A 26488-nucleotide genomic window follows, 5' to 3' on the forward strand; every position below is an offset into this window, starting at 1 on the left:
CAGGCGTGAGAAACTTTGTGTGTCCTGCGACATCTCAGTCCTGATGTCTTTTATAGTGACACAAAAATAGTAAAGTTCTTGATCAATCAAGACCATAAAAAAGTAACGGAAGAACACCGTCATCGATAAAAATCCGTAATCGATCACAAATAAGATTCCTACCTGAATTCAGCTACAGATATGTCACCATCCCTAGTCGAAGACTCTTATGTTAGTGAATGTAATCTGCTTTTTAATAAGGCAACCAAGCAATTACAAACATAATCAAATGGTACAACAGCGTTTAAGTTTATTGTTATTATTATATATATGTTTTTTTATAATATAGTAGTAGCAGACGAGCATACGGTCCACCTGATATATTAAAGTAAAAGTCACAAGTCACAGTCAAATCATGAAGACTTTTTCTTTAAATGGTTGCCAGGGTGTAAGGTTATCAAAGGTGGGACAGAAGTCATAACTAATGTTTATAACATTAGGTTCAAGAAAAATTAAACATATTTACATATGTATATATGTATGTACATATAATTATACTGGAAACGTTAAATACATATAGTTAATTGAAGCTTACAATAGCCAGAATTAATTTTATTGTTTTTAGGTTAGGTTATTAATTTTATTGTTTGTTGGCTAATAAAATAATTAAAACGGATTTTTTCATACCTATGAAACGTAATTAATTTAATTTTAATGTATGCTTTCATATAAAATGATCGAATAAATCTTATATAAAACTTCTCGTGTCACAATGTTAGTTACCGTACTCCTCCGAAACGGCTTTACCGATTTTCACCAAATTTTATATGCATATTCAGTAGGTCTGAGAATTGGCTACTATCTAATTTTCATACCCCTAAGTGATAAGAGTTTTTCACCCTTAACATTTTTTTATTTATATGGCAACACAATGTTTGCCGGGTCAGCTAGCAATACAATAAAATTTTAATCCCTCGAAATAAAGAAAGGAATAGGAAGAGCTGCAAACAATATTTCCAAGTAGAAAATTATAGTAAAAACAAAAACCTGACAGTTTCAAAATAATGCCTATGTCTATTCTTATTATTTTGACAAATTCTTATATCTTAAATGTTGGAATCCACGTTAAATCAAGGTGCTTGATCTGCAGGCGTGTCAAAATTGATACATACATGCAGACAGACATAAATACAAAAAATATAATAACACAGTCATACATAACGCCAACGGAACCCAAATACAACCAAACAACATGTCAGAGAAAGTGATCGCACGCCGAGAGAAATATCTTTATTAATCATTTTACAAAGCATGTCGAATTAATTGACATATTGATATTAGAGATAAGAGTTTTTCTGTTAGACTTTTATAAGCTAACTTCCGCCCACGAGTTCCTAAGACGCTTTCTTCACTTACGGCCCCACACTAGGATTCTCTTTGTCATGGTTCCCATGGACACACATAAAGACGAATACACAGTTATAAAACTGAAGTAAACTAAAGAGGTAAGTAAGTTTCCATAAAATGGCTAATTAAAGGAAAATGGAAAATTTCCAACGTGTGCCAGAAAACATCTAATTTATATTACGAGTATATGAAACGAAAATGTAAACACCCACAACAAGAAATCAAAATTCCTAATTTCGATTGTCATCAGGTCTGGCGGGATCGACCCTGGAACCTTCCACGCTTCAGACCACAAAGTTAAATAGGTTGCCAATGCCATGAACACAACACACATAAAACAATTGACACACAAGCGCCATCTGTCTCTTACCAACACATGTTGGAACTATTAAAACACCTCGAATGCTTGCGCAGACAAAATAACCTTAAAATAATTGTACATACAACTTACACCTGTATTCTAAGCCAAAACGGCTTATATTGGTGTAAAATTGTCAGTTAAAGGCTTTGAACCCAAGGATTGCGAAGCGCAAACAACATTAGTTGGTATCGACATTTCTCTACGCAACCCAGTGCCCTACTTATTTTGCTAGCAAATAAGGATGGCGATTCTTACCGAAAAAGATCGATTCTTGAATCGATTCGAATCGGAGTGCAATAAATCGATTGACAAAAACATCGAAGCCCAAAGAATCGATTCTCTAAAAATCATTGCTCGATCTTTTCAGCTGAAAAGGGCGCAGATAGCGACAAAACTGGTCATCAGGACCAAACGAGCACTGAAATACGTAACCGTTAGCAAAAAATGACTATAACACTTTCAACCGACTTCGAAAAGATCGACTGTCGATTTTCTAAGATGAAAGATCGATTCACTGAATCTATCTATTACTATTACTAAAATAATCGATATTTGTGGTCCAAAAGATCGAATGTACGATTAATCGATCTAAGATCGCCATCCCTACTAGCAAATGTACATAATAGTACAAGCTTTAGCGACCAATGCAAAATAATTATTCTGCAAGTTGCAAACATAACACTAAAATGGCAAAGTCAGCAATTAATTTCTCCTAATATTAATATCTTCACGCTGTGCATCCAAATTTATTGTAAACTAATGCAATGTTTATTTTATGCGTATTTTTTATTATTAGCTGACCCCGCGAACGTTGTGTTGACATATAAATAAAAAAATGTTAAGGGTGAACAACCCTTATTACTTAGGGGCATGAAAAATAGATAGTAGCCGATTCTCAGACCTACTGAATATGAATATAAAATTTGGTGAAAATCGGTAAAGCTATTTCGGAGGAGTACGGTAACTAAGATTATGACACGAGAATTTTATATATAAGATTATATATAATTTGAATGAACATTTGGAAAAAATATTAATGGAATTTTTCTTTAATATTATTTTTAAAAATTTTACATTTTTTAATTAACAGGCGATTGCTACGTATTTTAAATGTTCTTTTATATCATTGAATGGCGAATATGTAATTTTGGTACACTCTTGACCTTTTTATTAGCAATGCTTTTCAATACAATGGCGAAAAGTTTTATTTCTCTTTTTGTGTACTTTTATTGCTCCTCATTGATCCCTTTATTACATTCCTTTACCCTGATCCCGAGAACAATAATCCTTCGAGGTTAATTGGTGACTTTAGGAACTGTAATAAAAGCCTTCAATGCCTTTGCAGGTACATACAATCATATACATATGTAACAGTTACGCTTACGCCATGACAACTTTTATGAGCCCTAATTTCGCACCTCGATACCATCTCTCGTTTGAATGTTATGTCAATGCCTAAAGTTACGCTACATTATCGATTACTATAGATTAATCGGTTAAAACAAACTTTGAGTTATCTTTTATGGTATCTTAAACTATGATTCGTAATTTGCACTTTTTCTATCAACGATAATATTCTAATGGGCTGTTTACAACTTTTACAGTTTTCATCTAACTGTGAATCACACGAGGCATTTAATATAGCTTAAACTTTAGACAACGTGTTAGCACCTTTGAGTGCTAAAAGAAAAGAAAGCGAGAACTAAAATTCACACGGACCATTCTTAATATAACCCAATGCGAGTGACCCAATCATCTGTTAGATAATAAACCAGCTCACTGGCATAGAAAACGAGTATAACGTTTTACGTAAACATGGAATTTTTCTAGACAGTTATAATAATTGCATGGTTGTTTTGTCGAAGCCACAGACGCTTTCGGATAATCTACTTCTGATGTTTACTAGAGATACAGCTAACCCGCCGAAAGTCGGTGTTTTTCTGGGAGTGAACTATAGAACTTTTTGTGAACAGCATTGCTACATCGGCTTAACAATACTGAGTTGTAGGTTGTTTTCTTAGTATTTAATTTACAGGTTCAGCAGAACTATGTATGTATTGAACTAGAAGTTTCTTCCGAATATTTAAATCCCACCTCTGGGGTGGGAAATATCGTTGTGACATTTAAGTATGTTTCTAATTCACGCAGAATTAATTTTATTAGTAATTGAATATTTTATATAATAAATACAAATGAATTGAACATTTGTTACGTCGATAATAGCAGTAGTAAAATAATAAAGTAGTGGGGCGATGCACCCGATGCGTACTGTATAGAAATTCTCATATAGTGGATAAAATTACAACTACTAGATTTGACTCACGTCACCACAAACTAAATTAACCGTTCTAGAACGGACTTACATATATTCGTTATTATTTCTCAACAACAAAAAGACATAACCTCCATAATATAAATAAAACATTTAATTAATTCAATACCGTAGGCCGTTCTGTCAAGATAACCAGCGGTAACACCACTTTCGCCTAATCCACTTCTGAGCGCTATAACCATCAACCCGTTAAACGTCTTCGATTTCAATTCTCTGTGAACTTGTTCAAGATCGAGTGACCTTGTTGCGTTGTGAACTGATCATTTTTTACTGTTTGGGAATCGTACACAACATTTACAGTTACTTTTACAGTTTGATTAATGCTGTCAAACGTTAAAATAAACGATGGAAATATTTAATTTATTTAATGTTGAGACATTTTATGTGTACATCAGTAATCTTGACACAAAAATTTATTTTTGCAATTAAATAAATATATTTATAAACTTATATAAAACATAACATAAAGTCAATAATGCAATTAATGAGGTGTATGGTTTTGTAATTTTAATATTTAAATTGAACCATTTATTACATTTTTACTATATTTAACACGTTAACTATTAAGTCTTTTTGATATGATCATCTCATTTGTAACTTTTACAGAGATTTTTTATCTTAATGTGCCTTTAAACAAATTATAAGTGTTATGATTATTATGATAAAATTAATTGCTTTTTTTATTTATTTTGAATCTTTTAGGCAAATGGTTTTTCTTCCTGGATTAATAATTCGATTGTATCTTAATGAATTCTATAAAAAATATATGTCAATCTAAAAAAAACAGAAAGTATGTTACTTATATGATTGTTATCTATGACAGACATTCTAATGTATTTAATTTAATTTCTTGGTATGTTTAAGTATAACATTTGTGAAAGCATACTTTATGTAATTATGTCTATCAAGAGTAGTTTCTTTTTGTTTCAGCTAGTTTTTGTCGGTGACTATATCCGTTTATGTAAGCACTAAAGATCTAGTACAAGCTTCATTGACTAATTATCTAGTTAAACAGAAAAAAACAAAAATAAACTATTTCAAGGCGACTATCCAGGATAACATTCCAGCGTATTTTATTATGTATATCTCATTCTTTGAAATTTCCTGCTGCCGAAACGGCTGCAAATTGACGGATCTGAACAAAAGATCTGATCAATATTTTTAGTAATAGTAAGCAGTCATGTTTTTTGTTACTGTACTAATTCTGCGTATAATGAAGATTTGAAAAAAATCTCTATTCCGTTAAAAATAATAGCTTTCTTGTTTATCACATTATAACAAGACCTTTTAAACAATCTTGTGTAACAACCGAACACCATAATATATTTCCCATGCAGCAGCGAGAGGGTTAATGATGCTTACGTCAGCTTGCGTAATCTAACTCGCGTATCAGGGCATTTTCGGTTTTACCCACGCACGTGATGCAGGTTTGCATGTGTACGAGTATATCTAATTTAATAGAGTTTGTAACAATTACAAGTGATGTTCCATCAATTCGATCAATTATTTTTTTCTTTTAATAGTCAGTAATTGACCACAGACCATAGACTTTTTATCTTAATGTTTTAATATCTATGTGGCCTATTTCATATTATTTTAAATTTAGATGCAATTAAATATTTCCTATTTAAGTAATATTGTAAGATAAGCAACATCCGAAGCTATATAGTGGTAAATGGGTATTGCCGCCCGTGGACATCTGTATTCATCATCCCCAGATAAACCTATAATCTTACCGTACATCTGAGTTCTAAGTTGAAACGCCGCGGATAAGTATCCCTTATTACGCTCTTCAATTCTAACACATCAGGCTTAACACTAGTGTTATTAAGCAGAAATAGGTGTACCGGTGGTGCCTCGGTTGTCGAACTATAAGCGTTATATCTTCAAAATTGACGCCACTATTACCATGGACTGTTACTACTTTCGCTTTATTTTTTTTTCGTTAGCGAACCTCTTAGAAAGGTGAATCGGTACATCAACCTATAAAGCCTTTAAACAAAACGTCAAAGAATGTTCTGTTTCCGGTTCATAATTGATTTCTTTTTATAGAAGTAACCATTGATTGGAAAATTACATTTTGTGCATTAGAATTTGGAAGCCTTACCGCTAGATCAATTACTACGAAAATTCAACACCTCATCAGAGAAATAGTAAAAATATAAACCTGTTCAATTTGTTTACAAAAAAATATATACTCGGTCCTCGGTTGGATGGATGTATGGTCTCATCTATACTTATAATAAATCTGTAGAGAGGTCAATTCTGTACATGAAATATATTTCCAAAATAACTATCAGGGGGTGATTAGGGATCGATACTGATGCCAAAAATGCAATCAGTAAAATTTTTGTCTGTCTGTCTGTCTGTCTGTCTGTCTGTATGTATAACCGCTATAGAAACAAAAACTACTCGACGGATTTTAACGAAACTTGGTATAATTATTTTTCATACTCCTGAGCTGGTTATAGTATACTTTTAATCACGCTTCAATCAGTAGGAGCAGAGCAGTGAAGGGAAATGTTGGGAAAACGGGAGAAGTTACTCCATTTTTTAAGCTTCCATCGCGTGTGCAACCTAAATGGTTAAAGCTACACAGAAATCATGTATGACGGAAATGTTCTCCTTAAAATTATATAAAACTTATCCCACGACAGCATATGTCTATCTTTTATGGTTGACTCACAATAACACGTGTAACTCCCGATAGCTTAGCAGTTCAAAGCTTTCTGATTACATTTGTCGTCTCCTACGTTTATAACACTCTCAGTCATCCCTAATTAAAAAAGTTAACGGTATTAACTATTCCATACAAAAGAATCATAGAAATCATACCCCTGAGTGATAAGGGTTGTTCACCCTTAACATTTTTTTATTTAAATGGCAACACAACGTTTGCCGGGTCAGCTAGTACCTAGGTACTTAATAAACTTACATACTTACTTAAAAAATTACAGTTTAAAAGTATAGCCTATGGCTGCTCCCATAATTTAGCCTTATTCAATGACATCCCATGTCTTTTACTCCGTCAAGCCATTAGATCTATAGGGCATGCTAAAGATTAATACATATATATATATACATTCTTAAAGGTGATAAAACCCTTTGTGGTTTGGCTCCAGCGGCACCACCGCCACACCTATTTCTGCCTCATAACAGCAGTGTTAAGCGCTGCTGTATTCTGGTTTGAAGTATGAGGTAAGGGAGATATACGTTTCCGAGGCGTACCAGCTTAGTCCTCAGGGGTAACTTCGTAACGTCAGGGGTAACTGTTGTGGCCGACCTCAGGTAGGAATATTTAATTCTATCTGGGATCGATTACAGATGTTCATGGGCGGCGGTAGCCACTTACCATCAGGTGGACTGCATGCTCGTCTGCTACTCCCACATTATAAAAAAAACAACCAAACGGTCGAAAAACATTACCCTCCGCAGGCAGATAAAACTCTCAACATTTACTTCCTTCAATGGGAATGTAAGATTTACATCGAATATTTTCCTCAAACTCAGATTGAGGTCTAGATCACAGTCGATCCAAAGGCCGTAAAACGACCGCCGTATGTAAATGCAATAAGGGTCAAATCGCGAGGTATGGTGTTGCGTGACATCTCGGCATTGGTAGTTGGTACGTAATTGCGCTCAACCGACTATAATGCTCTAAGGTATAATTACTTAGTACTAAGAACGTATCCGATTATTTTTTATTGTGTTCCTTGTAAAGAAAGTATTTTGTACTAGCTTTTGTTAGCGACTTTGTAATATTATTAAAATTCAAACCGCTGAAAGTAAGGGTTAGGGGGTTATCTTTGGTATGGCTGCCAATCACAACCCCGCCTTGTTGTATATTATAATGTAAAGGTATTGTGTTCTGGTTAACAAGTAGTGTAAGGTTGAAGGTGGTAGTACCCCAGTGGTTTGACTCCGGCGGCACCACCGCTACACCTATTTCTGCCTTATAATAGTAGTGTTAGGCACTGCTGTGTTCCGTTTGAAGGGTGTGGTAAGTGAGACATACTCGTACTTTTTCGAGGCGTTCCAGCTTAGTCCTCAGGGATAGCAGCGCATTTGTGGCCGACCTCAGGTAGGAATATCTATTCCTATCTGGGGTTGATTACAGATGTCCATGGGCGGCAGTAGCCACTTACCATCAGGTGGACTGCATGCTCGTCTGCTACTCCTATATTATAAAAAAAAAAAGTATCGGTGAGTGGCCACTGCCAACCAAATAGCTAAGCTATTATATGCTGAAATTAAATCCAATCTTTCCCGTAGAAATTCTGGATAAACACTTTTATACGGATTAAAGTTATGTGAAATTTTCAAAAACTATCGACTGCTTTAAAGTTTTACGCAAATATTTTTCATAAACCCACGTTAGATGAATTAGAATACGGTAGAATATAATATGTAACGATGACACATAATCTACTTATATAATATATAAGACAAAATCCACATTGTCGGCAAAAAGAACAAAATACATACTTAGTAATTGCTAAATTGTTAGCACAGATAATGACAGCTTATATAAAGTCACGCGGTAAATCTAACCATAGATTATATAATACAACAGAAAGTTAATAAAAAGATCGGCGGATGTGGATTGGACCCAAACTAGGTCGTACGACTGTTTTGATCACTTGTCGCGTAGAAGTTTAGGCAGGTGGCATATGATTAATTGGTGGTCAACGCAATTAACATATCATTACTAGCTGACCCGGCGAACGTTGTGTTTTTTTATAATATAGGAGTAGCAGACGAGCATGCAGTCCAGCTGATGGTAAGTGGCTACTGCCGCCCATGGACATCTGTAATCAACCCCAGATAGGATTAGATATTCCTACCTAAGGTCGGCCACAGATGCGCCGCGACCCCTGAGGACTAAGCTGGAACGCTTCGGAAAAGTATGTCTCGATTACCACACCGTTCAAAACGGAACACAGCAGCGCCTAACACTGCTGTTATTAGGCTGAAATAGGTGTGGCGATGGTGCCGCCAGAATCGTACCACAAAGGGTTCTACCACCTTCAAAACCTTATGCTTACCTAATTCATGATTTATAATTAAAATATATTCTATTGTTTCTTATTAAATATAGTGAAATAGTAATTTATTTTCTAATAATTTTGCAGTGAAATTCACTTAGCGACCCCTATTTACTTTCATGTTTTTTTTCTTGCATTTTCCATATAGCGGCAACCGCTACATGTATATATTCTCTAAAATTATATTATAGTTTAAGAGATAGAGACTTCTGATAGACGGACAGGCAGCTGAAGCTATTAAGCTTTTGTTTTCACCCTTTGGGTACGGAACCCTAAAAAGAATAGATTCTAAAACCTGACAGCCCTTGACATCAAAAGCTTCATTAGCTTCACTGCTTTGTCCGAAAGCTTTTTGCGTTCCGAAAAGCATAATTGAAATCCTCATTAGAGTTAATGTGAAAAATATTGAAGTCTCAGGAAATCCATTAAATTTTTTCGCCGACGAATTGTTGAAATTAATACAATGACGATTGTCATTATACGTGTGAATACGATGACGCGTATTGAGGACTTTATGTTTAAGGCTATAAGCGTTATTTTAATTCAATAACGCGTCGTCGTAAAATGCAAAAGGTTTTTAGTGTTACTTGAAATGCGATTCTGATTACATTCGAATTACTTTTATTGAATTAAAATTGAAGAAGATGGAATAACGGTAGAGCAACGGGTGAAGATGGATGTTGATTTAATGTGATGACTCAAATTGAAATATTTTTTGTTTTGGAATTGATTTTGGAGATGATTGCTATTAACAAAAAGTAAATAAAGATTTTCTCATTTCCTACAATACATTGCAAATTTAATAAAGTGCACTGGGATTCTGATAGCCGCTATGCTATGAGCCCCAACAGACTATATATATTTTTTTATAATTAGGAGTAGCAGGCGAGCATGTAGTCCACCTGATGGTAAGTGGCCACAGATGCGCCGCTACCCCTGAGGACTAAGCTGGACCGCCTCGGAAAAGTATGTCTCTCTTACCACACCCAAACGGAACAGAGCAGTGCCTAACACTTCTGTTATTAGGTAGAAATACGTGAGGCGGTGGTGCCACCGGAGTCGAACCACAATGGGTTCTACCACCTTAAAATACTACTTTTAGCATCGACGATCAACGATTTAGCTGCTTTTCGAAAATTACACAAAGCGCCTTGATTGATTTGTAAGACTATTTTTATTGTTATTGGCTAATAAACATTATAATAATATTTTGTACCTATGTGGGCCTATAGAAAAATTAAATCTATGAAAAATGCAACATCACGATATAGAAATTATGAAATGCCTATTTATATTCATAAATGCAAATAAAACAATAAAACGACCGACTTGCATCTATTACGTGAACTGATGACCTACTTGATTATCAATAATGTTACAAAATATCATAGAATCAGGTGAATTAATATGTGTAACTTATGTTCATGTTTTATAGGCGTATTGGATACATTTACATATATTATGTGTCCAAACCAATGTTTGTACGCTTGTCTCGGTATGAATTTATTCTAGCAAGAGAATACTTTGATTTTAGTATCTGGAGGCACGGCAGTGCCCACCAAGTCGAGCTATATTTTTCCTAAGTTGTCGTACTAAAAGATTGCTGGAATGTTTGGTATGGAGTATAACTAAAGTTTATATAAAAAATAAAAGAATATAATTAAAAATATTGATTTCTAGCTTTTACTCGCGCTCGCGGTAAGAAGTTATTATCTATCCCTCGGGAATGGAACTTTTTCGTTGTGGTTTCGGGGTAAGAGGGGTACCTTTTACCCTCCTCTGAACCCCTAAGAACGTGAACAAAATTTCACGACAACTTATTTGAAACATATCAAAAGAAAACAACCAAAGAAAAACTATGTTATAGAAAGCTTAACCGAAATAATTCAACATTCGTTGTATAGTAAAAAAGAAAGTAGGTTGAATAGTAACCTGCAAAATTTGAGCACATCTAAACCATAAATCATTATTACGGGAACCGGTCTACGCTCGTCCACTAACGCATAATTGTTTAGGGCTCCGCAATAAGGTAAGAAACCCTTATGTTGTTTCATACTTCCATCAGCAACCCTTATTGGTATTGATATTCCAGAGTATCTTATATATAAAATTCTCGTGTCACAGTATTAGTTACCGTACTCCTCCGAAACGGCTTTACCGATTTTCACTTAATTTTACATGCATATGCAATAGGTTTGAGAATCGGCTACTATCTATTTTCCACAGCCCTAAGTAATAAGGGTTGTTCACCCTTAACATTTTTTTTATTTATATGGCAACACAACGTTTGTCGGTTTAGCTAGTATCAATATAACTTAAATATTCATATCAAAAAGTCGAATGTGTGGCACTCTGTTCGAATAGGTTGACTAAATAAGTCAACGAAAAAATATAAGACTAGTTCATGTTATGAAATATGGACCACTTTTTTTCATAGACTTGCAACATTTTAAGTAAGAATATATTTGTAAATAGGGTTAAATAATGTAGCATACGACACTTTTAATAATACCATTGAAGGTGGCTGAACCCTTTGTGGTTTGACTCCGGCGGCATCACCGCCACACCTATTTCTACCTAATAACAGCAGTGTTAGGCGATGCTGTGTTCCGTTTTTGAAAGGTGTAAGGGACACAGACTTTTCCGCCGCGTTTCAGCTTAGTCCTCAGGGGTAGCGGCGCATCTGTGGCCGACCTCAGGTAGGAATATCTAATTCTATCTGGGGTTGATTACAGATGTCACACTTACCATCAGGTGGACTACTCGTCTGCTACTCCTATATTATATAAAAACCATCAAAAAATATGTCTTCTACGAATCTACGGAACCATACAAAAAGCGTGGCCCCGCTTGGCTTTCACCGAAGTAGGCATATAGTACACCTTCGCCCTATTAGTAAATGTGATAATTGTCTTTTTTGTCACATTCTGACAAATTGGCCACAATATAATAACACGGTTATTAACGTAGCGAAAAGTTATATTTGGGAGTATAGGGTTATTGATTTATTGACTTTGGCCGTATTGCCTGTACTGTGGCAAATTTGAAATTACTGTTCACCAAATTTAATTTATTTTGTATGACAGATTAGGCTAATAATGTTCTTATTGCAATATTCGTTATTGATTTTTAATGAATTATAAATACGTTTCTGTAATTTAAATGTCAAAATATTAAATTAAGAATAATAATTATACTCTAGTGCACATTCTTTGCGTATTTTCATTTTCCCGTTATTACGGACCTAAGTATGTTTTAGTTAGATTCTTTAAATTAAAATTATTATAAACAAAATAGGAGTATTTTTATTAGGATTATATTTTCATTTATTGCATCAAAGTTGTATGAATGTAAAGAGAAAAAGCAAAATATGGTCCTACTATACTTTTTTACTAATATGTGCTGCCATTATATTACCTACATTAAGTGCGAATCATTACATTTTCCTACTTATAGATAGGTGCTTGAATTATTAATATAAACTACCTTATTATATATAATCTTTTCTTTTTATATTACGGTTACTGTTTACTCGAATATTTAATTAGTCTGGAGGCCACATCTGTACTAATTCACTGCATATGTGAAATTTAAAATGTGCCTTAATTAATATACTCGTACGTCACTACTACTTGCTCTTGACACTATAGCGCAGTGATAACCATACCGGTATAATACGAGGAGTACCTACCTACCGGGTTTGATCCCGGCGAAAAATAAAGTGCTATATTATTTTGATTCATATCTCGGGTCTAGGTTCAGGGCTGCGCTTCGCACGAGAGCCGGCTGGCGCGCCAGCGCGCGGTAAGTGCAATTCTGCCCAGCTTCCGAGCATGGTTGCACAGGAAGACACGCGTCACCTACCGGCTGACACAGGTACTCACCGGACACCGCTGCTTCGGTGAGTACCCGCACAGAATAGGCAGGGAGGCCTCAGCACAGTGTCACCATTTTGGACATGCCCAGGAGTCTGCGCAGCACACACTCGAGGAGTGTGTGCTGGTGCAGCACATAGGGCCGTACCTCTCGCCAGAAACAGTTGTTGCGGCGATGGTCCGTTCAGGCGAAGCGTGGAATAGCGTGGTCGCATTCTGCGACCGCGTTATGCTCGCAAAACAGGACGCCGAACGGGCCAGGGAGCGCGACGATCCCGCGCGGAGACGGAGGCGCGCAGGGCGTAGATAGCGCCCTCCGGCGCGGTGTCCCTGTAGTACCAGGACCAGAATAGGGCTACGGTATCCCTTGCCTGTCGTAAGAGGCGACTTAAAGGGGCTTCCGGGGTTGCGGGCGGCAAGAGTAGGAGCTCAAACCGTCCAGCAAGCGACCCCGGGAAGGACAGCGGTTTGTGTAGTCGCATATCGCTGTAATCACCTGGGGATGAGAGAGGAGCGTAAAATTGCTCCCCCCAAGGCAGAGCCCGATAAAAGGGCATCGCGTTAGGAGCACTCCGGTTGTGTTCCGTTGGAGATCCCGGAGTTCTCCACCAAACGCTAAGGACGGCCACTGGGGGGGTTTTAGTGCGGAAAAAATCCCACATAACCCGGCGTCACTCCCATGGCGTCGGGTACCTTTTGAAGGTTTCCCCCTCATTAACAAAAAAAAAGGGTTCATTTATGGTGGTGTAGAGGTATTACTGTATGTAAGGGTGTTTTTTTTTTCAGATACAAACAGTTATCGCTAAATAAAACTTTCATTATCAGCAAATAACCTAGAATTAAAAATAATTTATATATTTCATTTATTATATTGTCACCATTTTTGTCTACTACATTGTCATAAGTAATTTTATTTTCGTGGTAGATTTTGTTTAAACGTTTCAATATTTAATTTTAGACGGAAAAATAACGTTTTTGTAAAAGTTATATTCAAAGTTTTTGGCAAATATGAGAAAAACGTGTCATATAGGCATTGACGAGGACGCGCTTGAACGCTTACATTAGAGCCGGTCCACACGGCGCGTTGCGTCAGCGTTGCGTCGACGTAGCGCTGTGGCTGCGTCGTTTTACATACTAATAATCATAGTGTACACACGGTGCGCTGCGTCGACGCAGCGCATACGCGACTGAGCTGCAGCGCACGAGACGAAGCGGGCGGGGGAGTACTCACTTACGGAGCGTTACGACTCCGTCGTAGTAACGCTGCGTTGGCGCAGCGCCCGTGTGGCCGGCTATGCGTAAAACCTTTGCGTTGCGACGACGCAACGCTGACGCAACGCGCCGTGTGGACCGGCTCTTAGTTATTCCAATATTTATCCAATTTATAATAAGTATATGCGTGAAGAACCTACTCAAAAAAATAATTCCGTAAAAATATCTGCTTCGAATAAATATTTTGAGGGGACTTGGTTGACGTTTCGGATGTTATTTACAAACCTTTAAGATTAAATAGGATCAAAGTTCAAACTTAGCTGTCTAATTTTAACTAGTAAAATGCCTATAATGTGCCTTCTACGCACTAGTAATAAACCACGGTGGCGGTTAACCGCGAGGCTAGCATCTCGTCATTTTGCAGTGCTTTTCTTTTGATAATATAGGATTAGCAGACGAGCATGCAGTCCATCTAATGGTAAGTGGCTACTGCCGCCCAGAACATCTGTAATCAACCCCAGATACGATTAGATATTCCTACATGAAGTCGGTGACAGATGCGCCGCTACCCCTGAGGACTAAGCTGGAGAGCCTGTGAAAAGTATGTCTCCCTTACCACACGCTTCGAACCAGAACACAGCAGCGCTTAACACTGTTGTTGTTAAGCAGAAATAGGTGTAGCGGTGTTGCCGCCGAAGGCGAACCGCAAGGGCTTCCACCACCTTTAATTGCTTAAGTGCAAGTGTTTGCATATTAAACTGGGATGAACTAACCGCGGGAACTAACCGCCTCGCGGTTAACCACTAGTGCGTAGCAGGGGTTAATCAATATATTTTTTTACACATAGCCACGATATTTAAAAGAATCCTCGCGGTTAAACTTCCACGTCCATGAAGTCTTATAGTTTTAATTTTCGTATTGGGTATAGATTTTGGAAGGAATTATTTTTCTTATTATTTTGACACACACAAACAGAAACTGCATTCTGCTTCTCTATAGAAGTAGAATTCTGCTTGTCTATCCACAAGCAAAACATACAACAAAAAAGATTTTGTTTTCGTAAAGTGCGTATTAGCATAAACGATAAACACTGAGTTATTACAACAAGCAATTTCGTTTGCAATTATTTGTTGTTTGTAATTATTAATAACGATTGCCTATACTCCTCTCCTATTTTCTCTCACGACAGATGTCTGGGGTTCGAAACCTCTGATTTATTAGACGTCATGTGCGTATTAGAATCTAATTATCACTTGCTCTAACGTCGTAGGAAAACATCGTGGGAAAACCTACACGCCTGAGATTGTTGTAAAAAAAGTTTCAAAGGTGCGCGAAGTCTAGCAATACGCTTGGCCAGCATGGTGGACAAAGGATCTAATCCCAAACATATGAACCGAACCAAACGCGTTTTGCCTAGTCAGAACTAGTTTTACCTGATATTCAATTTTAGTTTTAACAAAGGTATTTAGTAATAACTAGTTCTAACTAGGGAAAACGCGTTAAAACTAAAAATGGGTTTTAACTGTAACATAGATAACTAAACTAAATTTCAATTTTATAATAACGCTTTCTACACTCACAGCCCACACTAGGATCCCCTGTGTCGTTGATGCTAAGGACATACAGAGACGAATACACAAACTCTCAGACCCAGAAACAGAAACCTAAATTCATCACTAAGATTTCTGTCTGGCTCGCCATCGAACCCGGGACCTTCTGCGCGTCAGACCGGTATGGTGACCGCTCCGCCACGCGGGTCGTCAAATTTGATAATATTGCTAGCTGACCCGGCAAACGTTGTGTTGCCATATAAAAAAAAATGTTAAGAGTGAACAATCCTTATCACTTAGGGGTATGAAAAATAGATAGTAGCCAATTCTCAGACCTAATGAATATGCATATAAAATTTGGTGAAAATCGGTTAAGCCGTTTCGGAGGAGTACCGTAACTAACATTGTGACACGAGAATTTTATATATAAGATTTGTATGTTATGTTATTTTTTTAAACGCGGACGAAGCCGCGGGCTCTACTAGTGATAAATAAAGAAACAAAAGGTAGATAGCGTACGAATATTACATATAGGTACATCCTGACGTTTCTAACACTTTCCACGTCTATCCGCCGCCCGAGGTCGATTGCAAGATAGCGTAAGTGGCGGGAAGTGAACAGCGAATTAACACGATACTTATTAATACTTGTATCTATACTTTTGTAATGTTAATGTAAATTATTACGTTTTCTTTAAAAACGTATAATACCTGTGACGGAAAAACGTTTTTTATAAGATTTAAATAGCAAAAGAACATCACTGAAATAACTGACAGTAGCTGTGCCTAAGTACGCCTAGAAAACATCCAAGTATCCAAAAATGTCTATTAGACAATAGATCTTTCTACGTCCATTACTATATGCGCAAATTTTATAATTTATTGCATAATTATTGTCAAATTTTCAGCTTTGATAGATAAAAATTGGTTAAGATTAAGATGATTACTAATGGGAGCTAGTCCATCTGAATGTAAGTCACTGCCGCCTATGGATATCTGTGACCAATTCCATTGTATAATAAGAGGTCTTAAATGACAGACTGCCTTCTGATGGGCGCTTTATATGTGAGCAGTTTTACTCATATCTGAAGATGAAGAAGATGATAAGCAATAGAGTAGACTGTAGATTTATTTCCCATTGCAGTTTCCTACATATAAAATTGTAATGTACCTAAAAAAAAATTGTAATTAAAAAAATAAGTCTTTGTTACTTTAAATAAACAATTACATTATTATTATTATTATTATCTGCAGTAAATTTTGCGATCGGTTACTATATAGGTATGTAAATAAGCCACGGCGCGTAATTATCATAAATATATATTTATTATTACATATAAAAGCCTATATCACCTGTGCAAAGTACGTAAGTAGGTTTATTGTTTGGTTTTGATCAAATTTTAAAAAGTCAATCTTTCGTTTCATGAAATTTTGTTGTAAGATAAGTATTATGAAGTATAGTTTTATGTCTTTAAAAATTATAGCTGCAGGAATTTTGCATTTTATCGGGCAGTTTTTGTATAAGAGTAAATTAATACTTACAGTTATATAATAAAAATGATGTCCACTAGAATATTATTTTTATAAGACACGTGAGATTCGTTTTCTTTAGATGTCTTTAGAGACATCAATAAAAACATATAAATCATCTATTAAAACATATTAGCAGAGGTAATCTACTGAAATAAACATGAGAATATTTTATATTTTTATTTAACAGACATCTAAGAAAAAAACCTGCATCAGAAAAACAGTCAATGTCAATGCAGTCGGAAAAATAATGTCATTTACAATTATGCAGCCCATTGTTACAAGTGTCATAATAAATTAAGATGCAGTTAAAAAACAAGTTATTTTAAAAATCGCCAATATTTATATTTGTTGAATAATATTATTTTCTTAATATTTGTTTGCATAGATAACTGCCTAAATTAATACTACAATAAATTTTATAAAATGCGGTAATTTTATTGTTTTGCTCAACATTATCCATATTCATTATTTGTTGTTAATTCAAATGATGTTTATTTAAATAGTATTTATTTAAAGTAAACTATGTACGCTGTAGGTACTAATCAGCTTATTACGAGGTAGCTGTCTGAGAAACATTTAGCTAAAGCTTTTGAAAGAAAAATATATATAAGACAAAAATAAATAAGTATAAGAAGATTATTCTGACATACTATTAATCAATAGATTCATAGAAAAACCTGCATTGAAACACAAGTATTTGCACCTTAACTTTATGAAGAGGGAAGATTTATTTTTGTTTGTAATAAATAAACTCAGATCAATTTCAAATATTTTTTCAGCAATATTCAGATTGAAATTTCCGTATTAACATATGGTAATTATGCCCAATAACAAAAAGGTTTTAACGCGGATGAAACCGCGTTCCGCAGCTAGTACGAGTATTTAACATTAGAAAAAATATCCAATTAAAAAGTAGAGCATGCGTATTTCGTAACATTGCACTGATGCATTCAATAAGAGTATATTAATTGCTTACTTAGCAGTGAACTCAATATAAACAATGGGTCCAAATGAGCTCGCAGAACGCAAAAATCAGCACAAACCCAAATAAATTGCACTGAATTTCAAATTAAATCACACGTAAACAAAAGTAACTAACCTCCGCCTCCCGTCGACCTTCTTAGTAAAGTCTTCTACACACGCGTTACACGGTGACCGACACACCCCGTCAGCTCGGTGGTCAGAAAGCAACTGAAGTTTTTTCTACTCAATCTACGAGGCTGCGATTGACAGCACTATCGTAGTACCGGAAGTTGGTGATTTGAGAAAATCGACTTACTAAATTTGCACTATTTTCGTATTTTTTTTTATAATATAAGAGTAGCAGAGGAGCATGCATTGCACCTGATGGTAAGTAGTTACCTACTACTGCTCATGGACATCTGTAATCAAATCCAGATAGGATTAGATATTCCTAACTGAGGTCGACCGAAGATGCGCCGGTACCCCAGAGGACTAAGCTGGAACGCCTTAGATAATCATGTCTCCCTTACGTCACCCTTCGAACCAGAACGCAGCAGCACTTAACACAGCTGCAATAAATAACTGCTGAAATAGGTGTAGCGGTGGTGCCACCGGAGTCGAACCACTAAGGCTTCTACCACCTTCAAATTCAATGAAATTCAACTAGTAAAGGAACATGCGGACCAGTGCCAGTGCAGTGTATTGATATCCGTGATCATTTCCAGCACTGATAGCTTAGTAGTTAAAACTCGGCCTCTCGAGCAAGAGGGCCGAAGTTCAAACAGCAATACGCACTTCTGATTTTTCAGTTATGGACGTATTAGAAATTAGCGTGCCTGGGAACCTCGGATACCTCAATCAAGAGGTATTTTTTAATCCCTAGGCTATTGCTTTGCATACGCAAGTTTATTAAATGCGAATGAATAAGACTAGGTAGACTATATTATACTCGTAACATTCATTATATTTATATTTACAGTTGAGTGTTATCTAGTTACGAGAAAATTAGCTTCCCAAGATGAATCGAAATTTGAAATTCCCACGTTTAATCTTTATAAAATAGTATGAAATATTTGTTTCCTCATTCAAGTACATATCATATCACATGAAGCGTAGGTATCATAAAAACTCTTATCAATAGTTTTTTTTATAAATTAATTGAAGTAAAATTGATTTTATTTTTAAATCCGAATTAGTCTTTAGTGACTACGTAATGTAGAGCTTTTTGGAGTTTCCAAAAATACCAGTATTTAAGATTAAGTACTTATGTCCTATAGCGTTAAAACTAAGTCTTTAGACCCTGTAATATACGTAATATTATATTAATAACAACATTTATAAATAAAGTCATTACTTATTAATGATTGTCCAACTGCTGGGCACGGGTTATTCTCACTGAAAAGGGTTAGTTCATCAAGCTCATCGCTTGATTAGTATTAGGTGATACACCTCACACACTTTAAGACTTTATAGAACTCAAAGATGATTTTTGCATGTGATTGTTAACCTGTATATAAAGACATAAATTTGCTGCTTCTATATCTTATAAATCAATATCTATATTATATAAAAATACATATATATATAACATGTAATAACATAATAATAATCATCATCATCAACCCGTTTATTGTCATACTGCTGGACACGGGTCTCCCCTCAGAATGAAAAGAATTAGGGCATAGTCCACCGCGCGTATTGGTAGACTTCACATATCTTTGAGATTTTTTTTATAAATCCTTCAGGTGTGCAGATTTCCTCACGATGTTTTCCTTTACCGTTTCAGCATTCTCTGCATTAATTTCGAATACACATATAACTTTGAAAAATCAGATTTGAACCTCGGACTCCTCGATCAAGAGGCCGCGTTTTTTAACCATTATGCTATCACCTTTTTTTTGAATATTTTTTTAAAATTAAATAATGTTAAACATCAACTGCGTACCCCTACCCATGAGCGCTCGGTTACGCTGCCCAAGGGTTGCAAACACCGGTCGCGTGCTACCGACCAGCTAACGGTTGCAACTTTCCGTTCCGGTTGCAACGCTTACATATCCGATGCGATTTGTAACTGCATCGCAATGTGACCGTGAGACTAATCATGCATATTGTTTGGTAGGGACCAAGACTAAAAATATTAGATAAAGCATCATGGAACATTGGTTAAGCAAGTGTGCAGCTTTTGTGTAAGATTAAAAGAACAAGGGATCATGCGGTCCAGCTCATGATAATTGATCGCTTGACTTGGACATCTGTAACCAACGCCACGTAGAAGAGGAGTTCTATCTGAAGGCGCTCACAGACATGTGACTCTTGAAGACTAAAATGGCCACCTCATGAACTTCTTCACGCTAGAAATAGATTAACGATGATACTTCTAAATCGAGCCATATTTATTCTTGCGTCTTTTAGAGATCTACAAAATTAAGTAAATTCGGACGCGGCCAGGAGGCAACTATTAACTCAACTTGATGCGTGCTGCTTTGCATCGGAGAGCACGTTAAGCAATCGATATTGATGGTGGAATAGATAATTAGGGCCTTCTACCGTCTTGAGGACAGGCGTGTGTCCAGCAATGGGACGTGAAAAGAGCTGAAGCCAATACATTAAATAATAAAGAAACTGATTTATTCGCCATTCATATTTAATTTTATTTCCTTTCATAAAATAATACAAAATACTTAACTTAATGCATTTAATTACATCAAAATCACTTGTAAAATAGTTAAAAAAAAATAGTTAAAAAAAAAATAGTTAAAAAAACTACTAACTTAACAAAACTAAAACTTTCAATCTTCTTTAAGCTCCGTAAGTACTAGTTCACTGTTATTCTTTTTTACTCCTTGGTTCTTCTTTTTAGCATTGTAACTTTTAAAGTAGAACTGCATGAAGAGGTAGAAGAAGGAGATGATGCTTAGCATGCAGAAGTAGTGGAAGAAAGCTGGTATCGGGCAAGGAGTCAGCTTCTGCTGGTAGTGGAGATTTGAAACCACCAGGATAAATTGAACCTAGAAGACAAAAGTCCTTAAATGTAGTAGAGTTAAGGCAATGTATAGGTAAAAGATAGGTGGTCCTCAACAATACACTACTGTCTTATTTCTGGGCAGCGATCTCCTCCCAGACTAAGGACGATTAGGCCATAGTCCACCTTGCTTTCCAGATGCATATTGGTAGACTTCATATACCTTTGAAAACTTTTTTTTTAATTTCTCAGATATGCAAATTTGCTCACGATGTTTTCTTTCGTCGTTAAAGCAAGTGATAATAAATTAACAATACGCCCATAACTTCGAAAAATCATTTCTGATTTTTAATACGTACCCGGGAATCGATGGACTTGGACTCAATTGATGAAAAGGTGCGTTTTAACCACTAGGCTATCACTATCCATTTAGGTAAAATATATTAAAGGCATCTAATTTGACGTCTACAAATCCACTACTTACCTACTGTTTTATCTGTACTTACAATGTTCTCGCCAAACTGCTAGTCCGCTCCGAAGATGTTGCGAGCAGGTGTAGTCATATAATTTGCTATGGCGATGCGATTCATTTCTATATTCAAAACGGACTCGCAATTTTACACAAACTATATTTTCTTTCATACATCTGTACTTTCCGAAGCATTCCAGCTTAGTCCTCAGAGGTAGCGGCACATCTGTAGCCGACCTCAGGTGGAATCTGGTCTTGTCTGAGGATTGCAGATGTCCATGGGCGACAGTAGCTACTTAATCCGGTTAACTGCATTCTTGTCTGCTATTTCTATATTATAATATACAATGACTACTATGAAAATGACTATTACAACCAGAACCGGCAACGTGTCGTGCTCTCCAAAGGACGGAAGCGCATGAAACTAACTAACCGTCACCCATACAACTCTTGATCGCGATTGACATACTTATTTATAAATCGGTTAAGATCTAAACAAGTCGCGGCGATGTGCGCACTTAAATGCAAATAACTTCGTAATTAATCTGTACAACTAACAATCAAAGTAATCCCAGCATAGATACAGTCCAGACTTAATAAGTCTAGATAGATATTGACTATCGAATGCTTGCGTAGAAATTATAAAAGTACGTAGAATAGGCATGATGACAAATTTTGAAAACCCCTTCTATAACGTAGGTACATGTCTGCCGATTCCAAAAATCGTATTATTTCGGTAATAAATTCAGTATTAACGAAAATAATAGCATTTGTTTATAGCCATTTTGAATTAAGCGCGAAAACTCTCGCGAGTGTCATAGCGTCCGTTGGTGACGTCACGTTAGAACATCCCATACAAAATTTCAATTAATTCAGTGACATACCCAAAAATGACGTCATTCGCGCCCCGATTAGCGTTTCAGACAAGATGGCCGACTGCAGTATTTTATACCATTATTTAATTAAAAATATAATAAATCATAAAGTTCTTATCCTTTCAATATATTGTGTTTTCTTAAATAATTTATTCTTTGATTTTAATACTGTCATCATGCTAATTATGTATTAACATATACGTACATACGTAGAAGTGCACTTGTGGCATTTATCTTATGTGGGGTTGATTTCAAATCAAATCGAAAATATTTTATTTAAAGTAGTTTCTTTGCACAACTCCTTCTGAAGTTTGATATATCATTTGTACCTCTTTTAGATGTCCATGAGTAGCAGCCATTTATTACCATCTGATGGACTCATTCTAAGCACTTCTATAATGTAACAAAAAACGCAGTAAAGCGTACGCGCTTTCGTTTACCTATTGTTTGTTAATGTTCTTCTTATTAATTGCATGATAAGTTAAGGGTCCCACTTACCAGCTGGAATTTTGTCAAGTGCTTCTTCCACCACACAAATCTAGCGAACTGTGGTCCCAAGGCTGCGATTCCGTAGTACGCATACATCAACACATGGATAAAACTGTTGATGAGGCCGACCACCACGAAATGGTCTGTTGGGTGGAACATGTAGTGGAACCAGGTCCACGAGACCATGATGCTGTGGTGGTACACGTGGAGGAAGGTCACCTGGTTCTCTTTCTTCCGGAGCACGAAGAAGACCGTGTCTAACAGGTCTATGTGCTTCGCTATGAAGTATGGTAGGATTTCGTTTATGACCTGTAAGTATTTTATTATTTATTTATTTATTATTATTGTTAGATTCACTTCAAGGATCAAGTTGCAAAATATGTAATGTTGACAAAAGGATGAAACCTTAGTATTAGTAAGTAAAGTAATATTTTAAAGTAAAAATAAAAATACTTACTACTTTCAAATCCTCTCCTTTTGGACATCTTGTCGTTATAATTCCATGTGATATTATATATCTTGTATACTGTAAAAATGCATAAGACACTATCAGTACTTAGGTACATAAAAAAATATAATTATGATCATGATATTATTATGATCAATACAAATGTCACCCCCCGTTTGGCACTGGGAGCAGGTTCCAGGTTTTAAACAGCGAGCTAGACATCTGTACGGTATAATTCAGACTTCTCTAGGTATGGGTGTTTGAATTTATCCATGTCACGACACAGTCAATATAAGAATCACAGTGTGGTCACTGCCGGTAGTGGACATCTGTAACCAACTTCATACAGACTACAGGTATTCTACTCGAAGCTGGTCACAGATACGTTGCCCCTCCTAAAGACTAATGGTCCAAACCAAAAGATAGAACTGCTTCAAGCTAGAACCTCATCATTCAAACTAGGTTGCAAACCACCTGATGGTAAATGGCTACTACCGCCAAGGAACATCTATAATCAATCCCAGATAAGTCCTACCAGAGGTCGACTACTAATGTACAGCTACACTACACCCAGTAATGCCTCGAAGATAAACACTTAAGCCTGTAATAAAGAAATAGCAAAGTCCCACTTACAATAAATACTAAGTAAATTGAGTAGGCGACTTGAAACGCATTGTAGAAAATAAGCAAACGGTTTAGAGTGTACGGCGCTTTATTTCTCATGAAAGCTGGTAGTATTTTCAGTACTACAGCAAGGTACAGTAATACTACAACCGCGAGACCTCCAAGGGTCTCTGAAAATGACCATGTTTCGATGATATCTGAAATGGTAAGAAATAAATAACGACATTATTAAATTTAGCAATAACTATGATTACAACTGATATAACTTCTCATTTTTCTGATTTTTATTTTAAAGGGACCCTCCTAAGAAGGCTTATTAAATAACTTTTCAGTAATTCATTCTTAGTGCTTAAAACGTTACATTACGTAAATAACTCCTATACAAATATTCATAGTTACTTCTAGTTCACTGATTTAAATATTGCGTATGTCTATGAGTCAGTTAATTTTCATTTTAAAACGACAATATATTTATGTGTGTAGATAATAAAACTAAAACTTAACAGACAAATGATTTAGGTCCAAGATTTTAGAACAAACTTATGAATCCCATAATATACTACTTTTTTGTAAATATAGCAAGAACATATATTTTTCAACTTTTGTCTAACTCTTAAATAAAGAGCTTCAATTTTAAAGAGGTAGTCGGACCCGATAGTTTTAGATATTTTTGAGTTTTATTGTAGATCTTTTAATCAATGGAATTATGTGTAAAATAACCATACCTGTATCTTTAGTAGCGCCTAGATTTTCTATTATCGATTCATATTTTGTTTCCATAATGTAAAATTGCTATCACATTTATTAAGGATGACTAAAAATTTTAAAATTCAAATATATTTTAACTACTATCACATATCACTTTTACTTATTTAAAGGCACTGAGTAAAAGTTGAACGTTAGTCAATATATATGAACTATTTAGTCAATAGATACGCACTATTTAGTAAATTTAAACCACGGATACTAATGAATTTAGTAAAACTAGTTCCTAGCAGCGACTTCTCTCTACCGTAAACCATTTTCTTAAGTAGCGTAAATATTTACAATGAAAGTTCTGTCAAAGATTCAGCTATTGTCAAGTATACTGTCATATAGACAAGTTTTTTTTAATGTGTTGGGGGTATCTCCAATGAAAGACTTGAATCCAGCTAGTTATTTTTAATTAATTCCAAGTCCTCCACAAACATCGTCCTTGACATCTGCCGTTTCCCGCCATAATCCACTTTTGTTTTTTTAAATCACGAATACAGCGTTACGGCCAATTAAATATGTAGCCAGCATTATTTTTCGAGTGAAAGGTTTTAAACTAATTTTAATTTTATTTATTTTTATAATGTTAAACTAACGCAGTAAGGTATAATAATAAATGAGACCTTACAAATGTATTATTTTGGTATAGGATAGGTATTTTATGATAGACAATGACTCATGATTCATTTAATATCGTAGGAGGCAACTAATGAAAGTATTCAAGAAATGAGCAGCAGCATCTTCCAACAAAGCCATTCATTTGAACGTGGTAGGTCTTTCTAGTTCATCTCCGAAGACACCACTGCCGAACCCATGTCCACGAGGCTTTCCAACTTAGTCTTCAGTACTAATACTGCTGCTGCAATCCTATTATGGTGAATTACCGATGTTTGTTTGCAGTAGTAAAGTCCGCGTAAATCTGCTAGTCCGCTCTGAATACAGCTAATTGTACGACTACACCTGCTCGCTACAACTTCAGAGCGGACTAGCTGTTTAGCGCGAACGGTAACCATTTTCCAAAAGTTGGACTACATGCTATTGTTGGACTATATGCTGCATCGATTTAAACCTAAAAATCGCATTTATTTTCAAAATCACACACAGAGAAACTAATCTTTTTTGTATATTTAATTTATTGTATAGTCTACTGAATCAACGATGCGGTGATCTTTGTATGTAAATGCAGGCCCAGTTCCGTACCTATACATATTGAAATATTTAAATGATGTTATGCTCATCAATAAATAAGTGTTAAGTCATATGACTAAGCCCAATGACATGAATTTCAGGAAATCTAACATCACAAGATTTTGTAACGATTTATCGGGTTCTTTCTTAGTTTAATATTTTAACCATAGATAAGTATAGATATCTCACCGCCTTGTTATTGAAGGAAACCATTAAATGACTTAAACGGCTGACAGGTCTGTCAGCCATTTAATGGCTGTCATTGTGTAATTTACGCGGAACAATGCCGACAAGCGCAGTTAGGTGGTGCAAAAACACGAAATCGAAGAAAACGTGCGGAGAAATATCGTTTCATTCGTAAATGATCTAAAACTACATTTTTTTAAACACGAAAATAGATGACAGTGACAATTTCAATTGTCAA

The 26488-nt window shown here is 35.7% G+C and overlaps 3 protein-coding genes across 3 annotated transcripts in view; 1 reads left to right on the top strand and 2 right to left on the bottom strand.

Moving 5' to 3' along the window:
• Positions 1–18489, bottom strand: part of sit (stuck in traffic) — a 45712-nt gene extending 27223 nt beyond the window's left edge. Inside the window, exon 1 of the mRNA XM_073084361.1 lies at positions 18393–18489. The gene's annotated coding sequence lies outside the window, so the exon portion shown is untranslated. The remainder of the gene's footprint in view (positions 1–18392) is intronic.
• On the top strand, positions 181–13309 carry LOC140750809 (uncharacterized). The gene is made up of 2 exons (XM_073084533.1): positions 181–210; positions 12881–13309. Exons 1-2 carry the CDS (start codon positions 181–183, stop codon positions 13307–13309), a joined length of 459 nt encoding a protein of 152 aa, XP_072940634.1.
• Positions 18490–21009: 2520 nt separating the features above from the next.
• On the bottom strand, positions 21010–25172 carry LOC140750673 (very long chain fatty acid elongase 7). The gene is made up of 5 exons (XM_073084363.1): positions 24849–25172; positions 24133–24320; positions 23509–23577; positions 23061–23360; positions 21010–21264 (listed from the first exon to the last, which is right to left on the bottom strand). Exons 1-5 carry the CDS (start codon positions 24901–24903, stop codon positions 21046–21048), a joined length of 831 nt encoding a protein of 276 aa, XP_072940464.1. The 5' UTR covers positions 24904–25172; the 3' UTR covers positions 21010–21045.
• Between the last annotated feature and the right edge of the window lie 1316 nt (positions 25173–26488).

The sequence above is a fragment of the Epargyreus clarus genome, unplaced genomic scaffold (genome assembly GCF_041222505.1).
Source record: "Epargyreus clarus isolate Ecla_fem2 unplaced genomic scaffold, WU_Ecla_fem_2.2 ptg000021l, whole genome shotgun sequence".
In the NCBI taxonomy this organism is placed as follows: domain Eukaryota; kingdom Metazoa; phylum Arthropoda; class Insecta; order Lepidoptera; family Hesperiidae; genus Epargyreus; species Epargyreus clarus.

Excerpts from the sequence above, each read along its gene's own strand:
- LOC140750809 (XM_073084533.1), top strand. The coding sequence starts at position 181 with ATGTCACCATCCCTAGTCGAAGACTCTTAT. Across the intron at positions 211-12,880 it reads CCCTAGTCGAAGACTCTTAT|GTTCAGGGCTGCGCTTCGCA; the intron begins GTTAGTGAATGT and ends TCTCGGGTCTAG.
- LOC140750673 (XM_073084363.1), bottom strand. The coding sequence starts at position 24,903 with ATGGAAACAAAATATGAATCGATAATAGAAAATCTAGGCGCTACTAAA. Across the intron at positions 24,321-24,848 it reads AGGCGCTACTAAAGATACAG|ATATCATCGAAACATGGTCA; the intron begins GTATGGTTATTT and ends TTACCATTTCAG. Across the intron at positions 23,578-24,132 it reads CAATTTACTTAGTATTTATT|TATACAAGATATATAATATC; the intron begins GTAAGTGGGACT and ends GCATTTTTACAG.